The sequence below is a fragment of the Protopterus annectens genome, chromosome 13.part0 (genome assembly GCF_019279795.1).
Source record: "Protopterus annectens isolate FY-2018-M chromosome 13.part0, PAN1.0, whole genome shotgun sequence".
NCBI classification, from domain to species: domain Eukaryota; kingdom Metazoa; phylum Chordata; order Ceratodontiformes; family Protopteridae; genus Protopterus; species Protopterus annectens.
Window position 1 is genome coordinate 658,581,923 of NC_056747.1, and position 23,576 is coordinate 658,605,498.

The 23,576-nt window shown below is 40.4% G+C and overlaps 1 protein-coding gene across 3 annotated transcripts in view; it reads right to left on the minus strand.

Moving 5' to 3' along the window:
* MYO1C (myosin IC) overlaps window positions 1-23,576 on the minus strand; it is a 1,794,562-nt gene that overhangs the window by 236,480 nt on the left and 1,534,506 nt on the right. For all 3 annotated transcript variants that reach the window (XM_044054342.1, XM_044054344.1, XM_044054343.1), the window contains exons 14-15: window positions 15,946-16,037; window positions 14,162-14,256 (exon numbers count right to left, since the gene is read on the minus strand). In XM_044054342.1, coding sequence (XP_043910277.1) covers window positions 14,162-14,256; window positions 15,946-16,037 — 187 coding nt within the window. The remainder of the gene's footprint in view (window positions 1-14,161; window positions 14,257-15,945; window positions 16,038-23,576) is intronic.

Below are 23,576 nucleotides of genomic sequence, written 5' to 3' on the forward strand. Positions count from 1 at the left end.
ACAGATTTAAGCCTCACTCAAACCTGCGAAACATAAAGGTGGGTGGAGAGGCTGCCAATGTGGATATGGTAGTGGTAAAGGAGTTTCCCAAGGTATTGTCGGGAATTATAGATGACTGAGGTTACCTACCAGAGCAGATTTTCAGTGTTGAGGAGACAGGGTTATACTGGAAGAAGACGCCTGAACATACATATATTGAGAAAGAAATGAACTCAGTGCCTGGGTTTAAAGCATCAAAAGACAGAATTGCATTCCTTTTAGGTGGAAATGCTGCTGGTGACTGCAAAATTAAACCTATGTTCATCCATCATTCCCAAAACCCCAGGACCCTAGAGGGTGTTTTCAAAGCTTCACTTCCTCTTGTGTGGAAATCTATCTGTAGAGCATGGATGACAAAACCTCTTTTTGAAGATTGGTTTTTCCATTACTTTTCACCTGAGATGGAATAGTACAGCCGGAATAAAAACCTGCCCTTCAAGATCCTGCTTGTCCTAGGCAGTGCCCCAAGTCATCCACTATTCCTGGACAATTTTCATGACAACATCAGTGTGGTGTACCTGCCTCCCAGTACTTTCAGCCGATGCAGCAAGGTGCCATAGCAACTTTTAAGGCTTTCTACCTGCACAGAGCTTTCACACAGGCTGTAAAGGTGACAGTGGAGTGACAGAGAGTGTTATGGAAGAACTAAAACCTCTATAAGGCAATTAAGAACATTGATGCTTCCTGATGTGAGGTAAAGACTACCACCATGAATGGTGTTTGGAAGAACCTCTGCCCACAATTTACAAACAGAACAGGACTATACAGCCAGTGACTTCAGTGGCCAATGAGATGGTGGAACTGGGCAGGTAACTGCAATTGGAAACTGAAGAAGATATCCATGGAGTGTTGGAATGCCACTGTAAGGAACTAAACAACGAGGATTTGATGGAGTTAGAGTAGCAAAGGTGACAGGAGGAAGTCAATGGAGAGGAACACCAAGCTGTGGAACCCAAGAAATTCACATGTAAGCAGCTGGCTGAAGATTTCAACATGACTGAGAAGGTACTTGTTTGTTTTGAGTCTCAGGACCGAAACACTGAAAGCTTTAAAACAGTGTGTGCAGTTATTTACAAAGTTATTGTCTGCTACAGGAAGATTTATGAGGATAAGAAAAAATTAGTTGTGCAGACATCTCGATAGATATCTCAAGAAAGCTGAGGTGGGGCACAATACACTAGAAAAAGAAGAACCAATGCCATCTAATCCACAGAAGGGTCTTTGAATATTCTCAGTTCCTGATGGCTTTCCATCTGCACACTCATCATCAACCTTTACCTATGTATTGTGTACAGTACTATGTTATTATACATTACAGTACTGTTTAAGGTTAGTAAAAAAATACACTATTGTCAAAAAATATTGTTCTACTGTCAAGTACTAGTGGAGCTTAATTAAACACTCCACTAATCACCTTTGTTGTACAGGGTGATTATTTCTGTTTATGATTACAGTACAATATATATTTTTTTAACTTCACCGTGCATATTTGTGCTTTTTGGTGGTTATTGGTACAATTTTGAGCACATTCCGTTAAGCGTCATGGGAGTGTTGGACTTACAAATATTTTTGACTTACGACAAATTCACAGGAACGTAACCTGTTAAAAGGTAGGGGAGCACTTGTACTGAAATATTATGGTAACAGTGGATGGGTATATCATCATATTATAAGCAAATTATTATTGACCTAAGAACAGGTTTAACAGTAGGGCAAAATAAAGGTATTTAACATCTAGGAACAGTGGTAAAGACAAATACAGTCAATTTAATATTGCCTGTAAGGGACCAATGAAATACAAGGCTCAAAGAGAAAGAATCTGTTTAAAAGGGAGGTATTTGTGATAGCAGCATAAGCAATTCTATACAAGTTTTTGTTTGGTAACAAACAGCATAGATTTTATCTTCTTTGTATACAGTATAGGTTTATTTTTGAGTGAAAGAAGTGAAAGTTCGTCTTCTACGAATTCTGTTCTGTTTTGATGGAGAAGGGGAAAGATTTGCCTCTGTAGATTTGTCATCTGTGTATAAAATGATATTGAGCTGTGGAAGGTCTATGGATAGGTTATTAACAAACTGTGAGAAGAACACAAAGAATAACATGGACACTTGAGGTACTGCTATGTTTAGGGATGAAGAAGAATAAAACAAGAACTTTAGCCAGACTTTAAAGTTTCTGTTGTCCAAGAAAGTTCTGAACCATGGAAGAAAGTCCTGGCAGATTCCAGATGAGACAAAAAGATAAAGGACCCCCTAAGTCAAAGATTTTTGTCATGTCAAACAAGACAGCACCTGTTAGTCACCTGTCCATGTTCAAGAGGATATCATCATTTAAGATGTATAATGCTGTTATAGTACTATGGCCAGCCCAGAAGCTGTGCTGGTGTGGCAAAGAGGATGCTATATTTCGGTTATATTCTAAGTTGGGATGGTGTTAAAGTTCAAAAGACGTTTCAGAATATATATATTAGTGAAATGTTGAAAGAAGCTTTTCTGGACAGGTTTCTATGGCATATAAACTTGTCCCTGGTTTCAGGAAATGGACTTTGTTTTTTCATTTTTGCCAGGTGTCATCTCAGTCTGAATAAAACTTTTACGCTATTCGCAAGCCATTTACTCTGTGTGTGTGTGTGTGTGTGTGTGTGTGTGTGTGTGTGTGTGTGTGTGTGTGTGTGTGTGTGTGTGTGTGTGTGTGTGTGTGTGTGTGTGTGTGTGTGTGTCTAGCTCTCTCTCACTCTCCCCAAGTAGCCGGGTTACTCTGGGGAAGTATTTGCCCTGTGGTTTCAGGATTATAGCTGTTAGGGAGTTTGCAAGGTTGATAGGGTCAATGCTTTTATGGTAATGATTGTCAGTTAGTTTTAAAAATTCTGTTTTAAGGCAAAAACATTCTTGAGGGTCTTGGGGATGAAGGTGGTAAGTTTTGGACGGGGCTTGTTATATGTCATTATTAGATAAAACAAAAGAGGGTAGTGATCTTTAAAGGAAGGAGCTAAGAGTGTTAGCTTTTGTAGAATGTTTGTTTAAAGATATAGAAGGGAGTGCATTCCAGCCCTAAAGTTGGGTCTGGGGGAGCTCTTTAATTAGTTAAGGAGAAGGTCAGTAAGGTAGCCAGTTGCTTCAGAGTTGTTCGGTTTGAAAAGGTTGAAGGTGAAGTCAAAGAGGATGACAAAAGCCATTAAAAGTGACAAAGACATTGTTTCCCTTCTGTTAGCATCGCCTGCCTGTCATTGTCGTTCATTAGCCTCCTTCTGGCCAATTTACCCATTCATTCTCTTTCACCAAGGTGAGGGTCGATCAAGAGGGTCAATCATTCAGACAGCTACAGGAGTAGTTTAAGTTTTTTTACACACTGCCCTATCCCCTGATTGCACCCAGCAAAGCACCAGGCAGGGGACATGTAATGGGCTGCAGCAAAAGAAATTCCTTCACTTCTGCAAGAGGCATTCTCTCTTTCCCAAAGCATGAGAAATCACATCATATCAAAGCATGTGTCCCTGACAGCATCTCCACTCCACCCATGAGACAAGCCATCACCCCTCCCCCCTCCCTGCCTGGCTGCTCCAGTGCCAGGATCTCTAACTGAATCTCAGTCACCTGGGTTGATGTCAGTTCTCTTAGAGTGTGGTCATTGACGAATGCTTTCAGGGTCAGGAGAGATGCTTTGTTTTATAGGTATCATGGCTCCTTAGGGTACCCTTGTAGTTCATCTGCTATCCAACAGTTAGTAGAAGTAGCAGTACCTTGGGAAGTAGATTGTGTGTCTGTCATAACCAGGATTCAGTGATACAATTTCAATCTCTATGTCTTGGATGGGGGTATTAAGAAAAGAGTCTAGTTATCCAACTTAATTCTAATGCTACTTACATTAAGGAAATGTATTGAGAGAGCTGCTTGTTAGGTAGTTGAGGAAAGGGTAAACCACAGGGACTTGTGTTTGTTTCAGTACAACGAAGTTAGTAACATGTTTATTAGTGGAGTCATATGCATTGTGAAATTTTAAGAATTTCGTGAGGTGGAGAAGGGGACTTTTTGGGGGGTGTTTAAACAGAAGGCGGGGAGATGGTAGGTATTTAAGTGGTACTGTGAGCATGATGGACTGAGTTGTAGGGGAGGAGGGGAGTGAGTGGGTACTGAGTCTAGCTTTGCAAAGGCATGTGAGGTATAACTGGAAAGAAAAGTGAGTGAGGAGTAGGAAGGAGTGAAAGTATTGGTGGAAAGGTGGGTAAGAGAGAAATGGGAGAAACAGACTGTGGAAGGGGAGTGACATGGTGGATGGATATAAAGGGGCTGGGGCAAATAAGAGGTGGAAGTGGTAAATAGTAAGAGGTAGAAGGAGAACTGAGGGAAGAATGATAATGAGGGTATTCTGCTGTGGTTAGGGAAGCTGTCAGAAATTTAAAAATATGACCTTGAAAACATACACTATAATAGTAGAGAGAAGGCCAGTTTGTGTTTAAGATGTAGTGGATTGGAAGTGATTGGTATAAAAATATACTACATATTATAATCATGTTTATGAAAAAATATTCCAGGTAAGAGGTAGCCCTTTAGTGAAACATCACATCTATGCTATCTTGAGCTTTATGCTACTCGTAGGGTTTCCTTAGGCAGACTGGAGTAAGATGAAATTCCAAACAATGATACAGAATTCTCCCATAATATTTCAGTTAAAGAATCCAGGAACCTTGTCTGTCACAAGGATACCAAATCTTACTACTGCAGAAAGGCCCAGGGATGGTACTCATCTGAGTGTCTGACAGCCAGAAGACCTATGTAACCTGGTCAGGCTAAGCTTGAAAAAGCTGCAAGAAGCCACGGTGTGCACTCAGCATCTACAATATAAAAGTTGGGGTTTAGCTGCAATACCAACTAAGTAGCAGGTTGATTAGGATGGACTACACACTTGCAACTGAACTGGCTTTTGGGACATGAAGCATTACCTCACTGCTGCGTAAGGTGCCAGAACTTATGAGGCAGGGTGAAAAGTATTACCTATATTTAACTGGTCTTCTACATCAGCAAGTTCTGGAACCATATTTCTCAAACATGGGTCTTCTCTCTCTCTCTGTCTCTCTGGTGCTGACTATCAGAAGAGGACATAAGCGAGTGTGGAATAACTCAATCCTCCAAACTGGTGCTGTTCAGTAGGAGTTTGTTTTAGCAAATTACAGAATCTCCTCAATGTGCCTGTGACTTGCAAATAGGAAAACTGCACTACTTTTGTACCCAACAGCTATTCAGAATATTGAGCCTTCTCAAATGTTGTGAATACAGTGTTGAATAAGATGCCAAATCTGAACCCAAGCGGTGAACTGTTTTTGTACTTCTACGCTGGTAACAAGGCACCATGTTCAAACACAGAGATACTCATAAGGACATATTATGACAGCACAGAACTTTGGGTTAACAGGTCACCAAATGACTTTGTAACCACGTTGTCAGGCCTGAGGACAAGCATTTTGGAAACTCAGGCAAACAGAAGGACTGGACCATCAAGTGATCATTTGGCAAGAAGCTGGGCTAATTGCTGGGGAAGTGGCTGAAGAGATAAGGGCAATCCACATATATGCTAAAGTTGTAGGAATGCACAGCCAAAGTTTATGGTGGGGATAATTTCAACTCCCACCTCCAGAACAGCTTTTACCACAAACATGGAGAACACAGGAACATAGTTGTTGACTGGGCCAATAGGTGAGGCAGAAACCATGAGCTGCAGCCAAAAGGCTATCATTGCTTGCAGTCACAGTAACCCTAGAACCTACTGATAGACTCCAACACTGAGGAAAAACTGTGAAATTAAAAGGAAAATCTTCCATACAGCAGTAGCACTGAGGGGGTCTCTGGATTTGACTAATGGACACAAGCCAGGAAGGTAACATCTGCAGCAGTAACTGAAGCAAAGACCCAGGTGTGGGAGGAGTTTGGCAAGACCATACAGAATGACTCTTGAATGGCCTAGCAGAGGTTTTGGCAAATGATTTAGTGATTTGGGATAAAGGAATCAGATATTGATTACACATTGTTAACAGTAAGCAAGAGAAATATTTACCTTGACCGAGAGCTTTACGAAGATGCAGGAGGAGTACTTGTTCCTACAAGGGACTGCCAGAAGGAAAAGTTACAGTTATATCCAATTAAAGAGATGAAGTTACTTCAGTGATTAAAGATTACTGTTGTGGCAAGACTAGTACCATGAGAGTGGATAAGCAAGTTAAGTGAATGACAGTGGATGAGATTTGACTGGAAATGCCACAAACACCTGACATTATTTGCATTTCAAGGTAAATATGCTTTTCCAGTGTTGCAGTAACAGAGGGCTCAGTCCTTAGCTTACTCAAAAAAATCATAAGCAAAAGTGTTGGAAAGGATTATTTTATCCAATAGTTGAACTTCTGATTCAAGGGGAGCAATGTGGATTCAATTATAGACACAAACTCTTTAAGGATTTATGATACAACTCTATAACAACTCTGTCATAAATGTGGACATGGAACTTTTTATAGGAGTGGATTAGATATGTGTTTTCCATATACATTGGGAGGGTCATGCAACTTAACTAATACTGTTAACTTCCATTTTGTGGACTTGGAAAACATAAAGACCACATACTCCAGCAGATCTAAATGGCTGTGCTACAACAGTACAGAGTCCCACATACACTGCAGCCTGTCATTTGGTTCCTACATTTCAGGAGTGAAAATTGTGTCTACAATCTTACTGTAAAGTACATTTGGTACTTGGAGTAGGACTTTGTCAACAGTGTTGTCTCTTTTCCTGCTTGTGTTTTTCAGGGATAGTATACCAAAGAGAACTAAGGACTAGAGTGAATCTAGGTTTGGAACAAGAAGGTTATATCTTTGTAATTTGCAGATCATGTTTTCCCTTCACCCTCAATGGACTCAAGATATTCAATAAGCTGTGGACTGATTCACTTGTGAGTGCGAAGCAGTTGGGATGAAAATGAAAACAAACACCTCCAAGTTAGGGGTCTTCGTTCTCGCTTAGAAAATAGGAAATCTCTCTCTGCTGATGAGGAGCAAGCAGGCAACTCAGGTGATGCAGTTTAAGTAACAGGTCCTGTTTACAAAAAATGCCAAGAGGGGATTAACAAACTAATCAACAGATACACACAAACACATATAGGTTCATAGGTTCATACTAGGCTATCTGCCCTAGGGCATTTATAAGCCTAGCCAGAGTGTGTTTGGCTTTCGCCACCCATTTTAAATTAATTTTGCTATGCACTTTTTCGAGGTTAGTATACTGTGCCTCTGTCTAACAGTGACACAGAAGTGATACCCAGGGTAAACCTACTATCTCCCATCCACTCATCAAGATTCCTCTTGAAGAGAGTCAATGAGGGACTCTGCCTAACCTGGACTGGGATTTTATTCCAGAGTGAAGGGAGCCTCTGGGTTATGAATCTGTCCCTCCAGCATGTCCTATTTATTTCAGTGCTGAGGTTCAAGTCTCTCGAGCGCCAGAGCTCGATGGGATTTGGATTTTTGAGGTGCAGCATGTCCATTAATTCCGGGTTGGACATGGCTTTATACGTCAGGCACAGATCGCCTCTGAGCAGGCGGTATGCCACTGAGTAGAGCTGGAGTTTCTTTAACCGGGCAGCATATGGCATCTGTTTGAGCCCTTTGATCCTCTTGGTGAGGTACTTTTGGGGTCTTTCCAGTTGCTGCAGGTGTCTGGTAAGGTACATCCCAAAAGGGGCATTGTACTCAATTATGGGCCTGATGAGGGATGAGTAAAGAGGCACGATGACCTCCCCTGACCTAGATGTGAATCCCTTCATGATTAGGTCGGCTATATAAAATATTTTTCTAACCACTTTGGCCACGTGGTTGTCAAATGAGAGATTGCTATCAACTTGGGTCCCCAGATCCCTAATTACTTCTTCCAGATTAATGGATTACCACCTATGTGGTAATTTGTGGGCACTTTGTTTTTGCCAAAGGGGATGACTATACACTTCTTGGCGTTTAGCTTGAGGCCATGGCTCTGGCACCAGTTGTCTGTTTCTATGAGACCCTTTTGGAGGATGCTTGTGTCAGCTGGAGAGTCGATTATAGCGCCCAGTTTGCAGTCATCTGTGAACTTGGTCAGCCACAGTCCTTCCGTGTTGGCCTGTACCTCCGAAAAATATATACCGAACAGGAGAGGTCCCAGGACTGAGCCTTGTGGGACGCCACTTGTAACTGGTTTGGAGTCTGACATGGCTCCAGCAATTCTAACCATGTGGGTTCTGTCCTTGAGCCAGTTTGCAACCCATCTAGTGACATATGGATGTAAAAACTTCCATGACTACATTTACAGCAAAACTATTAGAGCTGGATCATAAATCCTTACATAGTTTAAGAGATCTTTGTTCAGTGATCCATTAGGCATCAAAAGAATGATAATGAATCAATAAAAATCTGTAAAAATAAGATTTACATTCATAGGTATATACTAGGCTAACAAACACAGAGGCTTTTATAAGCTTACCTATGCAACCCAACCCAATTGTGTCACACTGTAGCACGGAGTTTATTAGGAGGGGGTATGTTAGGAAGTTACTAGAGGTTACGGGGGTGGGTAAGTTAGACAGAGGCAGACAATAATGCCAAAACTATCAGAGATATGGGGGCCAAACCTAAGACCTAGGGTGAATTTTGGATTTTCCATCCATTAATCGAGGCCAATTTAAATATGGTAAGAGATGGACTCTGCTTCACATGGCTGTGGAACGTGTTCCAGACAATGGGGATCCTCTGAGACATACATCTGTCTCATGAATGTGTCTTACTTATGTCACAAGCAAAATTTAAATCCTTGGATCTAGAGATTCTGATGCTGTTCATTTTGCAGATGTGCAAAAGGGCCATCAGTGCTGGGATGCCTTGTATGCCAGGCTAGATCGTCTCACAGTAACCTGTAAGAGAGAGTGTATAGAGATAGGGCTTTAAGGTGATCCGTACAGGACAATATTTTATACCTTGACTTCTGCTGAGTTCAGTATAAACCACATAGACACACATATAACTAATGGAATAAATACAAGATATCTACAAAAGGAGAAGGAAGAGCTGACAGAACATCACCTACAAGTACCTGCTTACACCAAAAAAATAAGTTAAATGAGCTCAAAAAGCATAAAGAAGGTCCTTCCAGTATGGTACCTTTCAATTAACAGACACTATCTTGAGTTCCCTGTCTTCAGACCACCATTAAACGACAGCTGACATGTTTTCACAATGACACAGTGACTGGGGTCACTGGAATACATTTAAAACATGTTTGAATGCCTTCCACAAAGAAATCTCAAAAGTCCAACAAAAAAGGAGGAGAAAAATCAGTCAAGAAGTTGTTTGGGATATGAAAGCATAGTAGTATAACAAGGACATCAGGAAGAATTAGTCCCACTGAACTGCCCAAAGATAAACTTCCAGTGTAAGACAAAGGATAAACTACACAATGAGCTCCTGAAAACAGCTGGAAGACTAGAAGACCATACAAATGTCAGATATAAACACTAGAAAAAACAAAGTCCATTATGATCAAGCTGATGCAGTCCAATCACTTAATGAAAATAAGACCGAGACTACGCTTAAACTGGCAGCATTGGAGACATAGCAGGAGGCAATAACAATTTGGAAGAAAAAATTTCAGACTTTTGGGGGCTCCCGAGAAGCTGGAATGGAACAATTGCCTACTGTATATGAACAAGTTCCTGTATAAATAATAGACTAGCATCTCCACTTCTGAGACACTGCTGGACAGGGCAGTGCAAGTTTTTATGCCAAGAGGAGTGGGGTGAAGAAGACAGATCCATCCTGATGACAGGTCTTCTTGAATTTATGGCGGAGAGAAGCAATAAAAAAGCAGGAGGAGTACATTTGTAGATAATGGCTACACCACAACTGTCAGGAAGAGGAGATATTGAGTTGTTCCGGGTCTATGTTAAATCATCGAATGCTTAAAAAAGTGAACGATGATTTATCGAACCCATGTAAGCGAAAGCTTAAAATCTCGAATGCTTAGAACAGCGATTTTTTTTTCCAAGAGAAAAAATTGCTATTCCATAAAACAAAACAAAAACATTTTTAAAACATTACATAACGTGGGAGGGCTTTGCCCCCCCACTTAAATATACCAACTCTGAGATTGCACTACAGTCACAAAAACAGCAAAGTAACGGAAGCGGCCAAGCGATTTCTTTCCCAGGGAAAGAATTCGCTTATATGCCATTTTGCCTTTTCGTGCTTTCAAGTTAGATCAAGACGCATTTGAAAGAATGCGTCTTCGATCATTTAACAGGAACCCACTTGTTCCTACTACAAGGTCCTGCAGAGAGAAGGGCTTATAATTTAAATACATTTTTCATGTGAGTGTTTTTATACATCCAGGAGAACCAAAGCCTACCTGGATCCTGAAGTCAAAGGTCAAGAGTTTGAATAAGTATCAACCAAGAAGCAGACTTAATTTCCTAATGGTCTAATGCTCTTGAGCCAGCAGGGAGACATGATGCGCAAATCCAAGCAAGAATGTCAATAAAGGTCCTTCCACTGTTCAAGATGAAAATGAAAGCCAAGTAACAAGAGGCAATTTCTCATTCACATATATTAGAAACTTGTCTCAGTCATAAAGGGCACCAAGAAGATACTACCTCTCACTAATCATTCTCCACATTTAGAACATCACCGAAACAAGAAATGAAAATAAAAAAGCTTTCTGGAAAAAAACATGACATGTGCTTTTTGTTAATTTAATGTCTAAAGGCAGTACATGGTACTAACTTGGTTTTAATTTAGAGTCAGATTAAAGTTATATCAGTTTTAAAAGTAGCTATTGGAAGTGTGGTATCAGCATATAATTTTTGGAGAAAAACAGCTATCAGGAAAATTCAGGTAGTGGAAAACACCTCCTAAGTAAAAACTAATGCTCCTGGACTATATCTCAACTTTTTTTCATATTTTCTTTTCTGTAACCTAAATTAAGTAGATTAATAATGCAGTCCTCCCTCATCCCTTTTACACTCAGTCCTCTAGATTTTTTACATTTAAGTGTGAATCTCTTGTCAACATTTAGCTCTTGATCTCTTTCTCTTCTTGTACTCCTGTTCCCACCTTTCTACAACTGTAAAGCATAACTACCTCCTTTACTGAAGTATTTTATTACTTTTCCTTCTTTGATAACTGCTATTTGCCATATTTCAACATGTTTCTAGCCTATGTTCAATTTGTAATCACCATTTTCAAATACCGTTTGTACTAAAAGTGTCTGCTATAATCTCTTTCATTGATTTTCATTCTATAAATATGTTTTTTGGAGCTTTTCTACCAGAGCCTCCACTGAGAAGAGGTCTTGCATGACCTAATCAGTACTTCCCAGTACCCAAATGCAAATAAATAAATACATACATGCATACATATATACATCTGCTGCTCATTTAAACTGCATAGATATAATCTGATGTCACTGCATTAATCTAGGACCTAGTTAGGAACAGACTGCAGTTAAATGGACAATGCACATCTGAAGCTATTGACTATAAACGTGATGGGGAGGTGCTGGTATAATAGTTAATGTCTTGTTGGCTAAGCTTCTAACAGTTTGTATATTAAAAGCCTAATATGAATCTATGAATATGATCGCAAACTGTTGCTATTTGTAGGCAACAGTTGTTAAGAAAACAGACTTATTTTGCTAGTCTGTTAAAATTATTTTAAGCACTATTTTACTGCAATACATGGGCTGCTGCGATTACACTCAATCTGGTGAAAAGGCACGCTTGTTAAGCAAATTCCTGTCATCAGAAAGGTGCTTAACAATTGTTATGCACACACACCGTGTTGAGCACTAACAATGTTCACTGGCTACAGCAAAAGTGTGTCAGGAAGCCATTAAATCAACTTAAATACTTCACGCTCAAGATAAATTTCTTGACATCCATGTCATGAATACATAACATCCTGTTTATGATCGGAGATCCAGTCATAATCCTTTATGTAAACGGTGGAGCAAACGGTGGAGCATAACATGACTTGCAAGCTGATTTATAAATGCGGGAGAAAACCGTGCATGTCAGTGTAGCTCATACAGCCATTTTAATCCAATAGAGAATTCTATTAGCTAAACAGGAAGATACATTGGCTTGCTTAACTTTCCACATCTAGATGTTGAAATTTTAAAATTACGAAATAGAGAAATAAAATATAAGCTGGCTTATCCAAGACAATGATGAGAACGACAAAAGAGATTGGCGAGAATTAAACATTTTGATTCCTAACAAACAGGCAATATACAATGGAAACAAACTATTTGTTTCTAAGGTGAAAACAGTGTTTTAAAGGCAACCTCTTAACAGCTAAAGCTCTCACCTTCCAAGAAAGGTTAGCAAATGTTATTAAATTACATACAGTTCTCATAAAGGTTAAAAATATTTTCAGAGAAGTTTTCAGGTCTAATAAACAAAAAAGGTCCAAGTAAATAATCTCTCAACATGTACAGATAGATGCAAGAACAGAAATGAAATATCCACAGGTTAAGTAGGGTTAGCTATGAACTGCTACTCATGCAAAGTCAATATCTGGAAAGGTTTATCAGAATTTAAGAATATTAAATTGGGGTGCTAATGGTTTGACTGTTCCTACTAGTCTACATCAGAAAGTTGAAACCTCACATTGTTATGCTACAAGAGACTCATCTTGATGAAAAGGGCATAAGAAACTAGTTAGGAAGGAGCTTATTATGCATGCTACTTATGCTAGAGCTAGGCTATATCAAGAGTATTGTCCATTCCAATACCGGTATTAGAAACTTCCAAATATTTGGAAAAAACACACTTCAGGGAAGATTCAAGACAAATCTATATGCAGAGTAAACCACACACATTACAGATGTCGTTTTTATGAAGATATTTATCCAAAGCCACAGCTTAGAAATGGCACATTTTTTACATTGCCTTTTAATGCAGCAACTGAAATACTTATTTGCAATACAATAATATAATTAACTAAATTCTGTCAATTTTCAAATTAACTTTGTTTACACTATCAAGATAAAAATCTACTCCTTCTCATTTATCATTTATTTTATTTTTATTTATTTTTATTTATTTAACATTTGTTGACCGGGAATGTCCGACTAGGTTCCACAGATCCTGTTTTCAGCGGAGGCCCGGGGAGAAATGCTCCAAATGCATGTCTTTGGAATGTGGGAGGGAACACAGGACATGCAAACTCACAGAAGGCACCCCAGCCGAGAATCGAACCGGTGAACCTCTTGCTGTGAGGCGACAACGTTAACTGCTGCACCACTAACAGTGTACTTCTCAAAATGCAAAGTACTAGGGTTTGAATACTTTATGTAACCATAGTCTTTGTTAAAAATTGACACTTTAAATTAGTGACTGTCCTTGTACATGAAGTCTCATTTTGCAACCAGCGAAATGCAAGTAAGATGAAATATGAAAACTACTCCTACACAATTCATTCTAAACTCTCAAAGTATAAACTGATTAAGCAGTACACATTATTTCAGTTGTAAAATTGGCAGGTACATCCAGATGATTAATACCTTTTTACTTTGAATAAAAAGATGAACAGCAGCTTTTTTGGTAAAGGAAGTATTCGCCTGTCAATGCAATCATATAACTGTAGTTTGTTGTTTAATAAGTTTGGGTTAATATGCTGATGTGATCTGTAAAAATAAACCAGGCAAAATAATACTTTGCTGCTAACAATGATCATAGAAGGCTTGTGTGGATTCTGCTAAGAACAAAGACTGCAATTGTTCTGAAGGAACACAGAACCTTTTCCAACAGGTAGAGGGCCCAAAAAGAAACCACAGGCTGTAACCTTAAACAGAGTGTTTTAAATTGGTCATGAGTTATGTCATTTCTCCAAAAAATTAACATTCCCTGTTAAGTCACCAGTCACCCCAAACTGAAGGTAAACCAAAGATGTATAAAGTAACTAGAAGTTTATGGTCAGAAGGAAACATGCCCCGTCAGATCTATCCTCTGCCTCATAGTGTACTGTGTCTTTATGATTAATTTTAATTTGTAAAGATCTTTTATGACAGACGTACCACTCACTCTAAATGCATTTTATCAGAAATTCAGTTCTTACCATTCACATTATAGTTCACTTCTCCTGCATAGTGCAGAAGCCGGAAGTCTTCTCGGCTCATGGTCTTGCGTGTCTTCTGATCTGCCAGTTTGTGTCTGCAAAGTAACATACTTTCATTTACATAAAAATGTATTTTCAGTTCTTTTTCATCTGGTAAACTGCAGTAAATTACCTGCTGAATCAGCAATTTTCTTGCAGGACCCCAATGAAATCACTGTGCAAATGCCAAAGAAAACAGCTGGCTATCATGAGGTCAGCCTACCTTATTTGACTTCAGTATTCAAGATACATCACAGTCAGCAAGCACACATTTGATTAATCAACTTTCTCCTACCCTCTCATTACCACATAATTTTGATTACAATTAGAGTTTACTAAGTCTCCCAGCATAGCTTAAAACATGATGCATGATTACTGTATATGGATGTTAAGAGTGCAATACAGCATTTTCAGCTTCTCACTTCTTACTTTAACATTCTTGACTGGCAAAGGTACATGAGCAGTACAGAGATTTAAAAGCCTTGTTCAAAGTGAAAGCTTACACCCTGTTATGACTGCAAGGTGTTCAACTAACTTGTGTATAAATGCACATTTTTTGTAAAAAAAAAAAAAAAAAAAGGCACTGCATCTGATGTTTGCACATTATTCCAAAGTGCAGCAAGCAGAGTTGGTCATATTAATTTTGCCTGTGTAGTGAGCAACCTCCTTGCCTTTTCAACGTGAAAGACTCAAACCTCAAATAAAACCATCTCATTCAAAAAAGAGAGTTGATTGCTTTGGCTTGACTGACTTACCAAGGAAATGTGCCAGTGAACAGAAATGGAATCAAAGTCAACTGGCATGGAAAGATAAAGGACTAAAACAGCATCAGGTAGTGAGGCAAACAGAAGTTTATGAGCTGCTAAATGAGCTTCATTCCACAGTCCTGGGTTTGATTCGATCACTCTGTTTCCCTACTGTACAACTTTAAGCAAAACGCTCAGAAAGTGCTCCTGTGTCTGAAAACAGGTGCTTCTGTCTACCTAATGGATTTACTCAGTTGCATAAAAGAAAACTGAAAGTTTATTACTCAGAACTTTTACAGTACATACCACCAGCCTAAATATAACATCAGTAAGTATTAAAGCTATTCTTAAGCCAAATGCTACTAGAAGCAAAGCGCATAGTTTTTGTTTGTTTTTTTGTTCAAGACGTATATTTTTTGCCCATTTCTGAAAATGGGTTGTCTATTGTCTAACAGCTGCCTTCATGCTGTACAAAATAACCTAAATTTTGCTTTTGCACAGACTAAACTTAATAAACTTAAAGAGTGGCAGACAGGAAAAAAGTCCCTTTTTGCACTGCTCTGCACAATGTCTACTAAAAAAATAATGTAAAAACTGAGACTACTACCATAAATGCTGAATTTGTAAACCTAAACTTTGTAGAAGCCAGCATTTCAGAAATCCACACATTAAACATCCTACATACCCACAATTCTTGTAATTTTTGTTAGTGAGCCTTTAAGTTCACCCCAAATTTTAATGTTTTCAAAAATACTACCTTTACAGTGAATTTTGAATCAGAATACTAAATGAAAAGAAGTGGTGGGGGACATTACACACGTTATTTTTTCCGTTTGGGAAACATTATGCCCCCTTTTGTAGAACTTCCAGTTACTTTGTGCATACCACTGTTCAGGAATCTGCTGTTCCAATACTATTATTTCACTTTTAAACACTCCCCATGAAATGTTTCAGAACACATACTCAGAGCATTTATTTCACCAGTTGCAGAGCACTTACGTTAGGAAATGAGGGTGGTTCTTGATTGTTTCCTCGAGTTTCTCTAAGAATGTTAAGTCAGTGGCATCTCCAGGCCTTAAGCATTCCTCATCCTATTAAAAAAAAGACAGATGTAGTTTACTTGCCTCTGCCATGTTGACAGGTTACTACATAGGTTCATAGATTAGTACTAAGCTAACTGCCTTTGTGAGCCATTTTAAGCCTAGCCAGTTATTCCTTGTGAGACTCAAACCCTGCCCCTTGTGTTTGTAAGGCAAACACCTTAACCATTAGAACACCCTCCTATTTAATAAATTTGAGTCAGCTACATGGAATCATCTTCCAAAGAGATAAGATCACAAAATACATTAGATGCTTCAAAGCAAAAATGAAAGTGATACACTCACCATAAAGACAGATCTGTACTGTCTGTTACCATCCTTCCTCAATGAATGGGTCTCAGGTTTGACCTCGGACCGACTTTGGCAGCTTTCACTATACTTTACAATCTGTAGCTCAGGCTCCTCCCCTTACCCTCTGTCCTCTCCTGTTCCCAATATTACCTCAGATCAGGTTTGCCTACAGTTCCCTGGAAAGCTGTAAAGTAGTACATTACATACATAGATATACACTACAGATGAGACAGAGAAGAGCAATAAAAGTACAGGAAAATTCTGCACTGCAGCTGAAAAAGAAAAAAAAAAAACCTGTCAAAACAAAGCTGGTTGTAGAGTCATATCAGAAGTCCAAATGATGGGGAAAAAAATTTCCAAGAAATTGAAGGGGGGGGTCGAAGAACAGAAACAGACAATACAGACATTGTTATGGTGAGTACATAACTTTTGTATATGAAAGTTATGTACTTACCATAAAGTACAGTTGTGCAAAATCTTACCATAATAGTTGATGTCCTTCTTTTCACTGTTGCAGTATTTTCACTAAACAGATCTCTCCTGCCAAAGATAGCTCAATGTTCAGCCAGTATACCAAAGCCTTTAGATTTTATAGGCACTGTATGGAACACCTATACTCCTCAAATAAGGCATAAAGGTGACATACGGACACAAATACTCCAAAATGAATTGCCTAGAAGGAACAAGATACCCCCAAGGACAACTTAGAATATGTATATCCAGAAGTAAAAAAATTCAGAAGGGAAAGGAAATGGCATCTCCTCTGCCAGGAGGGTAATAAAAGACAGGTGCAAGAACCAGAACAAAGGGAGGAATGAGGGAGGGGCAAAATACTGCAAAAGTGAAGAGAAGGACATCTACTGCTATGGTAAGATTTTACACAACTGTACTATGTCCTTCCATATTACTGTTGCATTATTCTTCACTGAAGGGAGAGTACAAGAGCTAAGAAGAAGGCTGGGAGTAGGAAGGCACAGAAGAGCCCTCTATAAACCCATGTAGAACTGCAGTGGAAACGCATCCAATCTGCAATGCTTAGTAAAAGTATGAACAGAGGACCAACCGTTTTAGGGATGGAATTGATGTTCAAACCCTTGAAAAAAGCATCAGAAGAGGCAACTGCCCTATTAGAATGTGCCTTTACAGATGAAGAAATACATTTGCCATGAAAGAAATAACAAAAGAAAATACCCTTAGAGATCCAGGAAGAGAATGTTTATTTGGAAACAGCCAAGCCCAAAGTCCTGGGATGAAAAGAAACAAAAAGTTGCTCAGATTTGCAAATAACCTTTGTTTTATCCAAATAATATCTGAGCTATCTATGCAGGTCGAAAGTGTGGAGAACCTTCTCAGTGGGGAAGGAGGGGATTGAAGGTAAGGGGATGAGCCTGAGCTACAGATTATAAAGTACAGTGAAAGCTGCCAGTCGGTCTGAGGTCAAATCCGAGACTCATACATTGAAGAAGGATGAGGGACTGCAGAGAAGGAAAAAAAGGAAGGAAGTTGAATACACTGATTAAAGTACAACTCATTAACCACCTTGGACATAAAAAGATTAGTACAGACACATACCCTGTTCTCTGTGAAAATTAAAAAAAAAAGGAGGAATGGCCATAAAAGCTTGAAGCTTAGACACGCTTCTTGGCAAAAGTAAGAGATAAAAGCAGAACAGTCTTCTAAGTACAAAGTTGTAAGGACAATGAAGTAGCAGGTTCAAAAAGAGCTTGAGTCAATTATTTAAGAACAAAAGTGAGGTCTCAAGGAGGAGGAATAAGCCTTCTTGCGGGCCTAATATGAAGGATATCATTATGAAATTGCTTGACCTCAAACCAAGAGGCCAAAGGAAGGTTCAAGGGCAGACAAGCAGAGACAGCTGACAGGTGAACTTTAGCTAAAGAATATGCCATGCCAGCATGGAGCAGATCATACAAATAAGACAGAACCAGAGGAATGCCTACTGAGAAGGGAATATGATGGTGAAAGAGGCATCAAACAGAAAATCATTTCCACTTAGGCATATAAGATTTTCTGATAGTGGGTTTCCTGCCCTGCTGCAGAACCTTAAGCACATCCTCAGAAAAGAGGTGCTTAAAAGAGATCAAAATCCTGTCACCCACACTTGGAACAGTGGACAGGTGAGGATGTATGGAGAAGCCTTGCCTTGTATGAAAAGATTCACCTGGTGAGTTAACTTATGACCACCCTTGGCCAAATGAAAAAGAAGGGGGAACAAGTGCTGCAAGGGCCAAAAGGTAGTCACAAACAAGATTTTGGGAGACTCCTTCTTGATCTTGTGCTGAACACTTGGCAGCAGAGGAAGGGGAAGAAAGGCACAGACAAACACTCCCTTCCAAGAAAAAGACAGGGCTTCCACTTTCCAAGTCAGAGCACTTGGTACTCTCAAACAGAAAAGAGGAAACTGTCTGTTCAGAGGGGAGGCAAAAAGATCTACCTGAGGAATACCACACCTATGGACTATGCCCAGAAACGCATCCTTGTGAAGCATCCATTCACAAGTCTGTGTTCTGGCCCTGCTCAGAGAGTCTGCCACTAGATTGTGCTCTGAAATAATGTAAACTGCTTGAAGAGTGACCATAAAACTGATAGCCAGATCCCAGCTCTGAACAGCTAGTTTGCAAAGGGGATAAGACCTTGTACCCTACTTATTGATATACCAGGTCATGGTAGTATTGTCCTTGAAGATTTTCAGGGGGCTGGGGAGAAAAAAGGAATGAAAGGTCTGTAGAGCCAGAAGTAGAACCCTCATCTCTTTTATGCTGATATGGTCTGAACTGCGATGAAAAGTTCAGAGAACCTGAACTTTCAGAGGACCACAAGAAGCACCCCAACCCAGGTCTGAGGCGTCTGTGAACAGTTCTAGGGAAGGAAATGGAGCATGAAAGTGTAAGACATAGACTGAGAGAAATTTGCCGAATCCACCACTGGTGCTCAAGTTTGAGACAAGGAAGAAAACAAAAGGGAACTCCAGGGGGTGACAAAGTTGAAACCACATTGATCTGAGGTACCATTCAAGCTTCTTCATATGGAGCCTGGCAAGAAGAAGCACAGGAATGGTGGAGGTCATAAACTCCAGAATCCTAGCAAAATCCCTGGCTGTGACAGAGGACAGAGAAAGAAGAGACTGGAAGAAGGTTGTCAGACAAAACCTTTGGAGCAAGAAATGGTCTGAATCCTGCAAATGAGAAAAATGTGATCCTGGCAGGGCGTAAGCACTGACTTCTTGAAACTGATGGTGAATACCACTTGTCTTTTACAAAGTCTGGGGAAGTAAAGATCTTGAAGACTCCTGGGAGAAGGAGCATGAATTAGCAGGTTGTCTAGATAAGGTAATATCCCTTGAAGCCTGCAAAAGGCAATGACAGGCATGACACATTTGGTTAATACCCTTGGGGCAGTAGAAAGGCTAAAGGACAAATCAGAGAAAGTACAATTGTGTACCTACCATAAATGTAGATGTTCGAGTGTATTCACTGTTGCAGTCATTACACTTGGGTTATCCTGCTGGCAGGCTACCCGCAGCCAGCCTGAATTCCAAAGTCTTGGTCCGGCATTGGTTGCTGTCGCCTCTTCCCTGATGTCAGTGCGCCAGGGGTATAAAAGATGCAGCTGACGCCATTTTCTTCAGTTTTTCTTGCCTCAGATGTCAGGTGCCCCCAAAAGGGTAGGCTAAAAAAACATTGCTTATAAAAGCATGCACTAAAATAAACAATACCTTCATCTACAAGCAAATACACCACATAGGTTGTATAGGATAGAGAAGTACAGATAAGTCCCAGCAAAGAAAGGGGGATGGTGGGTGGGTAACCTGGACTGCAACAGTGAATACACTTGAACATCTACATTTATGGTAGGTACACAACTGTACTATGTTCATCATGTTTCACTGTTGCAGTCATTACACTTGGGTTGAATCCCAAAGCTGAGGTTGGGCGGCTGGGTCTAAATAGAATTAGGAGTGGCTATAAGGCCCTGCAAGACTGCAGTGGCAAAGCCTGCTCTGGATTTGGAGTAAAGAGGCAAGTGGTAGTGCTTAGTAAAAGTGTACACTGAAGTCCAAGTTGCAGCCTCCAAAATACCCTTGGTTGGTACTCCTCTGAGTAAGGCTGCTGAGGTGGCTGCTGCCCTGGTAGAATGTGGTCTAATGGCCTTAGGCACTGATTTACCACGTTGTGAATAGCAGAAAATAATGCAGTGTCCTATCCATTTTGAAATAGTCTGCTTTGAGATAGCCTTTCCTTGTGATCCTGCAGCATATGCCACTAAAAGTTGCTCAGTCTTTCTGAAAGCTTTAGTTTTGTCCCAGTAGAAGCGTAGCTGTCTGTGTATGTCCAAAGAATGCAGAAGTCTCTCCCCTTTATTCTGCGGGTTTGGGTAAAAAGTAGGCAAATGAATGGTTTGGTTAAGAGCCACACTGGACACTACCTTAGGCATAAATGTTGGGTTTGTCCTTAGAGAAACCCTGTCCGAATGGAAGATAATAAAAGGTTCCACAGCCATTAATGCCTGCAACTCTGAGACTCTTCTTGCTGAAGTTATTGCTAGGAGCAGAGCTGTTTTCCATGATAAGAATTTTATCTCAGCTGTATTGGCTGGCTCAAAAGGAGGCAGTGTGAGTTTTTCCAAGACAAAATTGAGGTCCCATGCAGGTATTGGTGCTCTCCTTGGAGGTCTTATGTTTTGGTCCCCCTGTGGAATTGCATAAGCAACGGATATGAAAAAATATGTGGGTCTGTATTGTAATGAGCTGAAATGGCAGAGGCATGGATCTTAATTGATGAGAAGGATAGGCCTTTGTCCAGCATCTCAGTTAGATATTGTAAAATCTGAGGAATATTTGGAACAAGCATGTCAATTCCCTGTGCCTGGTTCCAAGCACAGAATCTCTTCCATTTTTCTGCATAAGATTTTCTGGTGCTGGGTTTCCTGGCCTCTAAAATAACATCTATAATTGCTTTAGAGAGAGGTGTATTCTGAATGGTTACAGTATCCGCCATACAGCTAGATTTAGAGTTCTGAGTTGGCTGTGCAGGATCTGATTGTTTTGTTGGGTCAGTAAATGAGGAATTTGAGGCAATGTCCAGGCTGGGCCTTGGGACAAGCTCCTTAGGATTGGGTACCAGTGTTGGCGTGGCCAATCCAGGGCAATCAGTATCATTTCTGGCTTCTCTTATCTGACCTTTAGGAGTACCTTGGGGAGGAGAGGCAGTGGAGAAAAGGCATATACTGTAAGGTTGTTCCAGCTGAATGACACAGCATCCACTTTCCATGCTTGTTTGTGATAAGTCCTTGTGCAGAATCTCTGAAGTTGGCAGTTGTGAGGGGAGGCAAAAAGATCTATGTCTGGGCGTCCCCATTTCCTTGTTATCATGCTGAAGATTTGTGGATCTAGTTTCCACTCATGAGGGTCCATGAGGTTAGTTCGTCTGCCACAGCATTTGTTTTTCCTGGCAGGAATTGTGCTTGCAGGTGTACTTGGTAAGTCAATGCTGTGTTCCACAAAATCATAGCTTGTCTGCAGAGGGGGTAGGAATGTGTGCCCCCCTGCTTGTTTATGTACCACATAACTGTGGTGTTGTCCATCTTTATCAGCAGCTGTCCTGGATGAAGTAGGTCCTTGAAGGCTGTCAGGGCATTTGGTACAGCTAGCATCTCTTTCTGACTGATGTGTAGATGCCTTTGGCTTGGGGGTCATGTGCCCCGAATACATTTTCCTGCCATGTGGGCCCCTCCAGGCATAATCTGATGCATCTGTTGTTAGTGTTTGCCTGGCTGTGGGTAAAGTGAATGGCTGTCCCTTGTTGTGGTGACAGGTGTGTGCCCACCATCGAAACTCCTGTTGCAGGCAGGGAATGAGTGAAATTAATGATTCCAGGCTGTGGCAATGTTGAGTCCAAACACTTTTTAGGTACCATTGTAGTTTCCTCATATGCAGTCTTGCATATGGAATTAGCAGAATGCAGGATGCCATGTAGCCCAGAGCCTGCAGAATTATTCTTACCGATAACTGGGTCTTTGTTGCCATGCTTTCGAAGTAAGAAGTCAGTTGCCTTTGTTTGTCTGGCGTGAGATAAGCCATCTGGGCAGTTGTATTTAAGCTTGCACCCAGGAATATTATCTCTTGAGAGGGTACTAGTTTTGATTTCTTTTCATTAACTGTGTACCCTAGGCAAATTAGTAATCTTTTTACAAACGCCAGATGCTTTAGTAGAATGTCTTTGGCCTCTGCTTGAATAAGGCAGTCGTCCAAGTAAGGATATATTTGAATTCCTCTTTGTCTGCAAAATGCAATTACTGGTGCCAGGCATTTTGTGAAGACCCTGGGCGCAGTAGATAAACCAAAGGGCAGTGCAGAGAATTGGTAGTGCATTGAGCCAGCTATGAATCTGAGGCATCTTCTGCAAGATTGTCTGATTGGGACATGCAGGTATGCCTCTCTGAGGTCCAAAGTTACAAGCCAAGCCTTGCGCAGCATGGGCAAAAGCTGCTGCAGAGTCAACGTTTTGAATTTAGGAACATCCAGAAAAGTATTTAGAATAGACAGGCCCAGAATTGGTCTCCATGCTTTGTCCTTTCTTCGTACTATGAAAAGCCTTGAGTAAAATCCTTGTCCCTGCTCTTGTTGTGGCACTGGCTGAATGGCCCTCATGTCCATGAGAGATGAAACTTGGTTTTGTGCCTCTGTCCATTGATTGTGTGGCAGGTCTGGCATACCTTTTGCCTTTGGAAGGGTGTGAAAGTGGAACCTGTAGCCCTGAGAGACTATATTTAAGACTTATTTGTCCTGGGTAATGATGTGCCAGTTTTGTGAAAAAAGTGCTAGCTTTCCCCCTAAGGGTGCTGCCAAAAGATAAATGCTTGGCATTGGCAGAGGGAAGTCATTAGGACTGTTTCCTATATGGCTGTGATTTGTCTTCTCCGCTTTTGGAGGTAGAAGCACCCCACTGTTTGGGCCTGTATGAGCCCTGGGGCTGTTGTCTGCCTCTAGGGCGTCTGTATCTGCCTCTTTGTGACCTATCTGACAAAGGAAAGGACCAATTCTTAGAAGGCCAGTTCCTGCTAAATCTGGGAGGCTGCACCTGTAAGAAATCCTTCACTGTCTGCATAGATTTAGCTTTATCCTCCATTTTCTTCAACACTTCTTCTGCCTTAACATCAAACAAAGTATCATGCTGTAATGGAGCATCCAATAATTTTCCTTTAACATGATCAGGCAGAGTC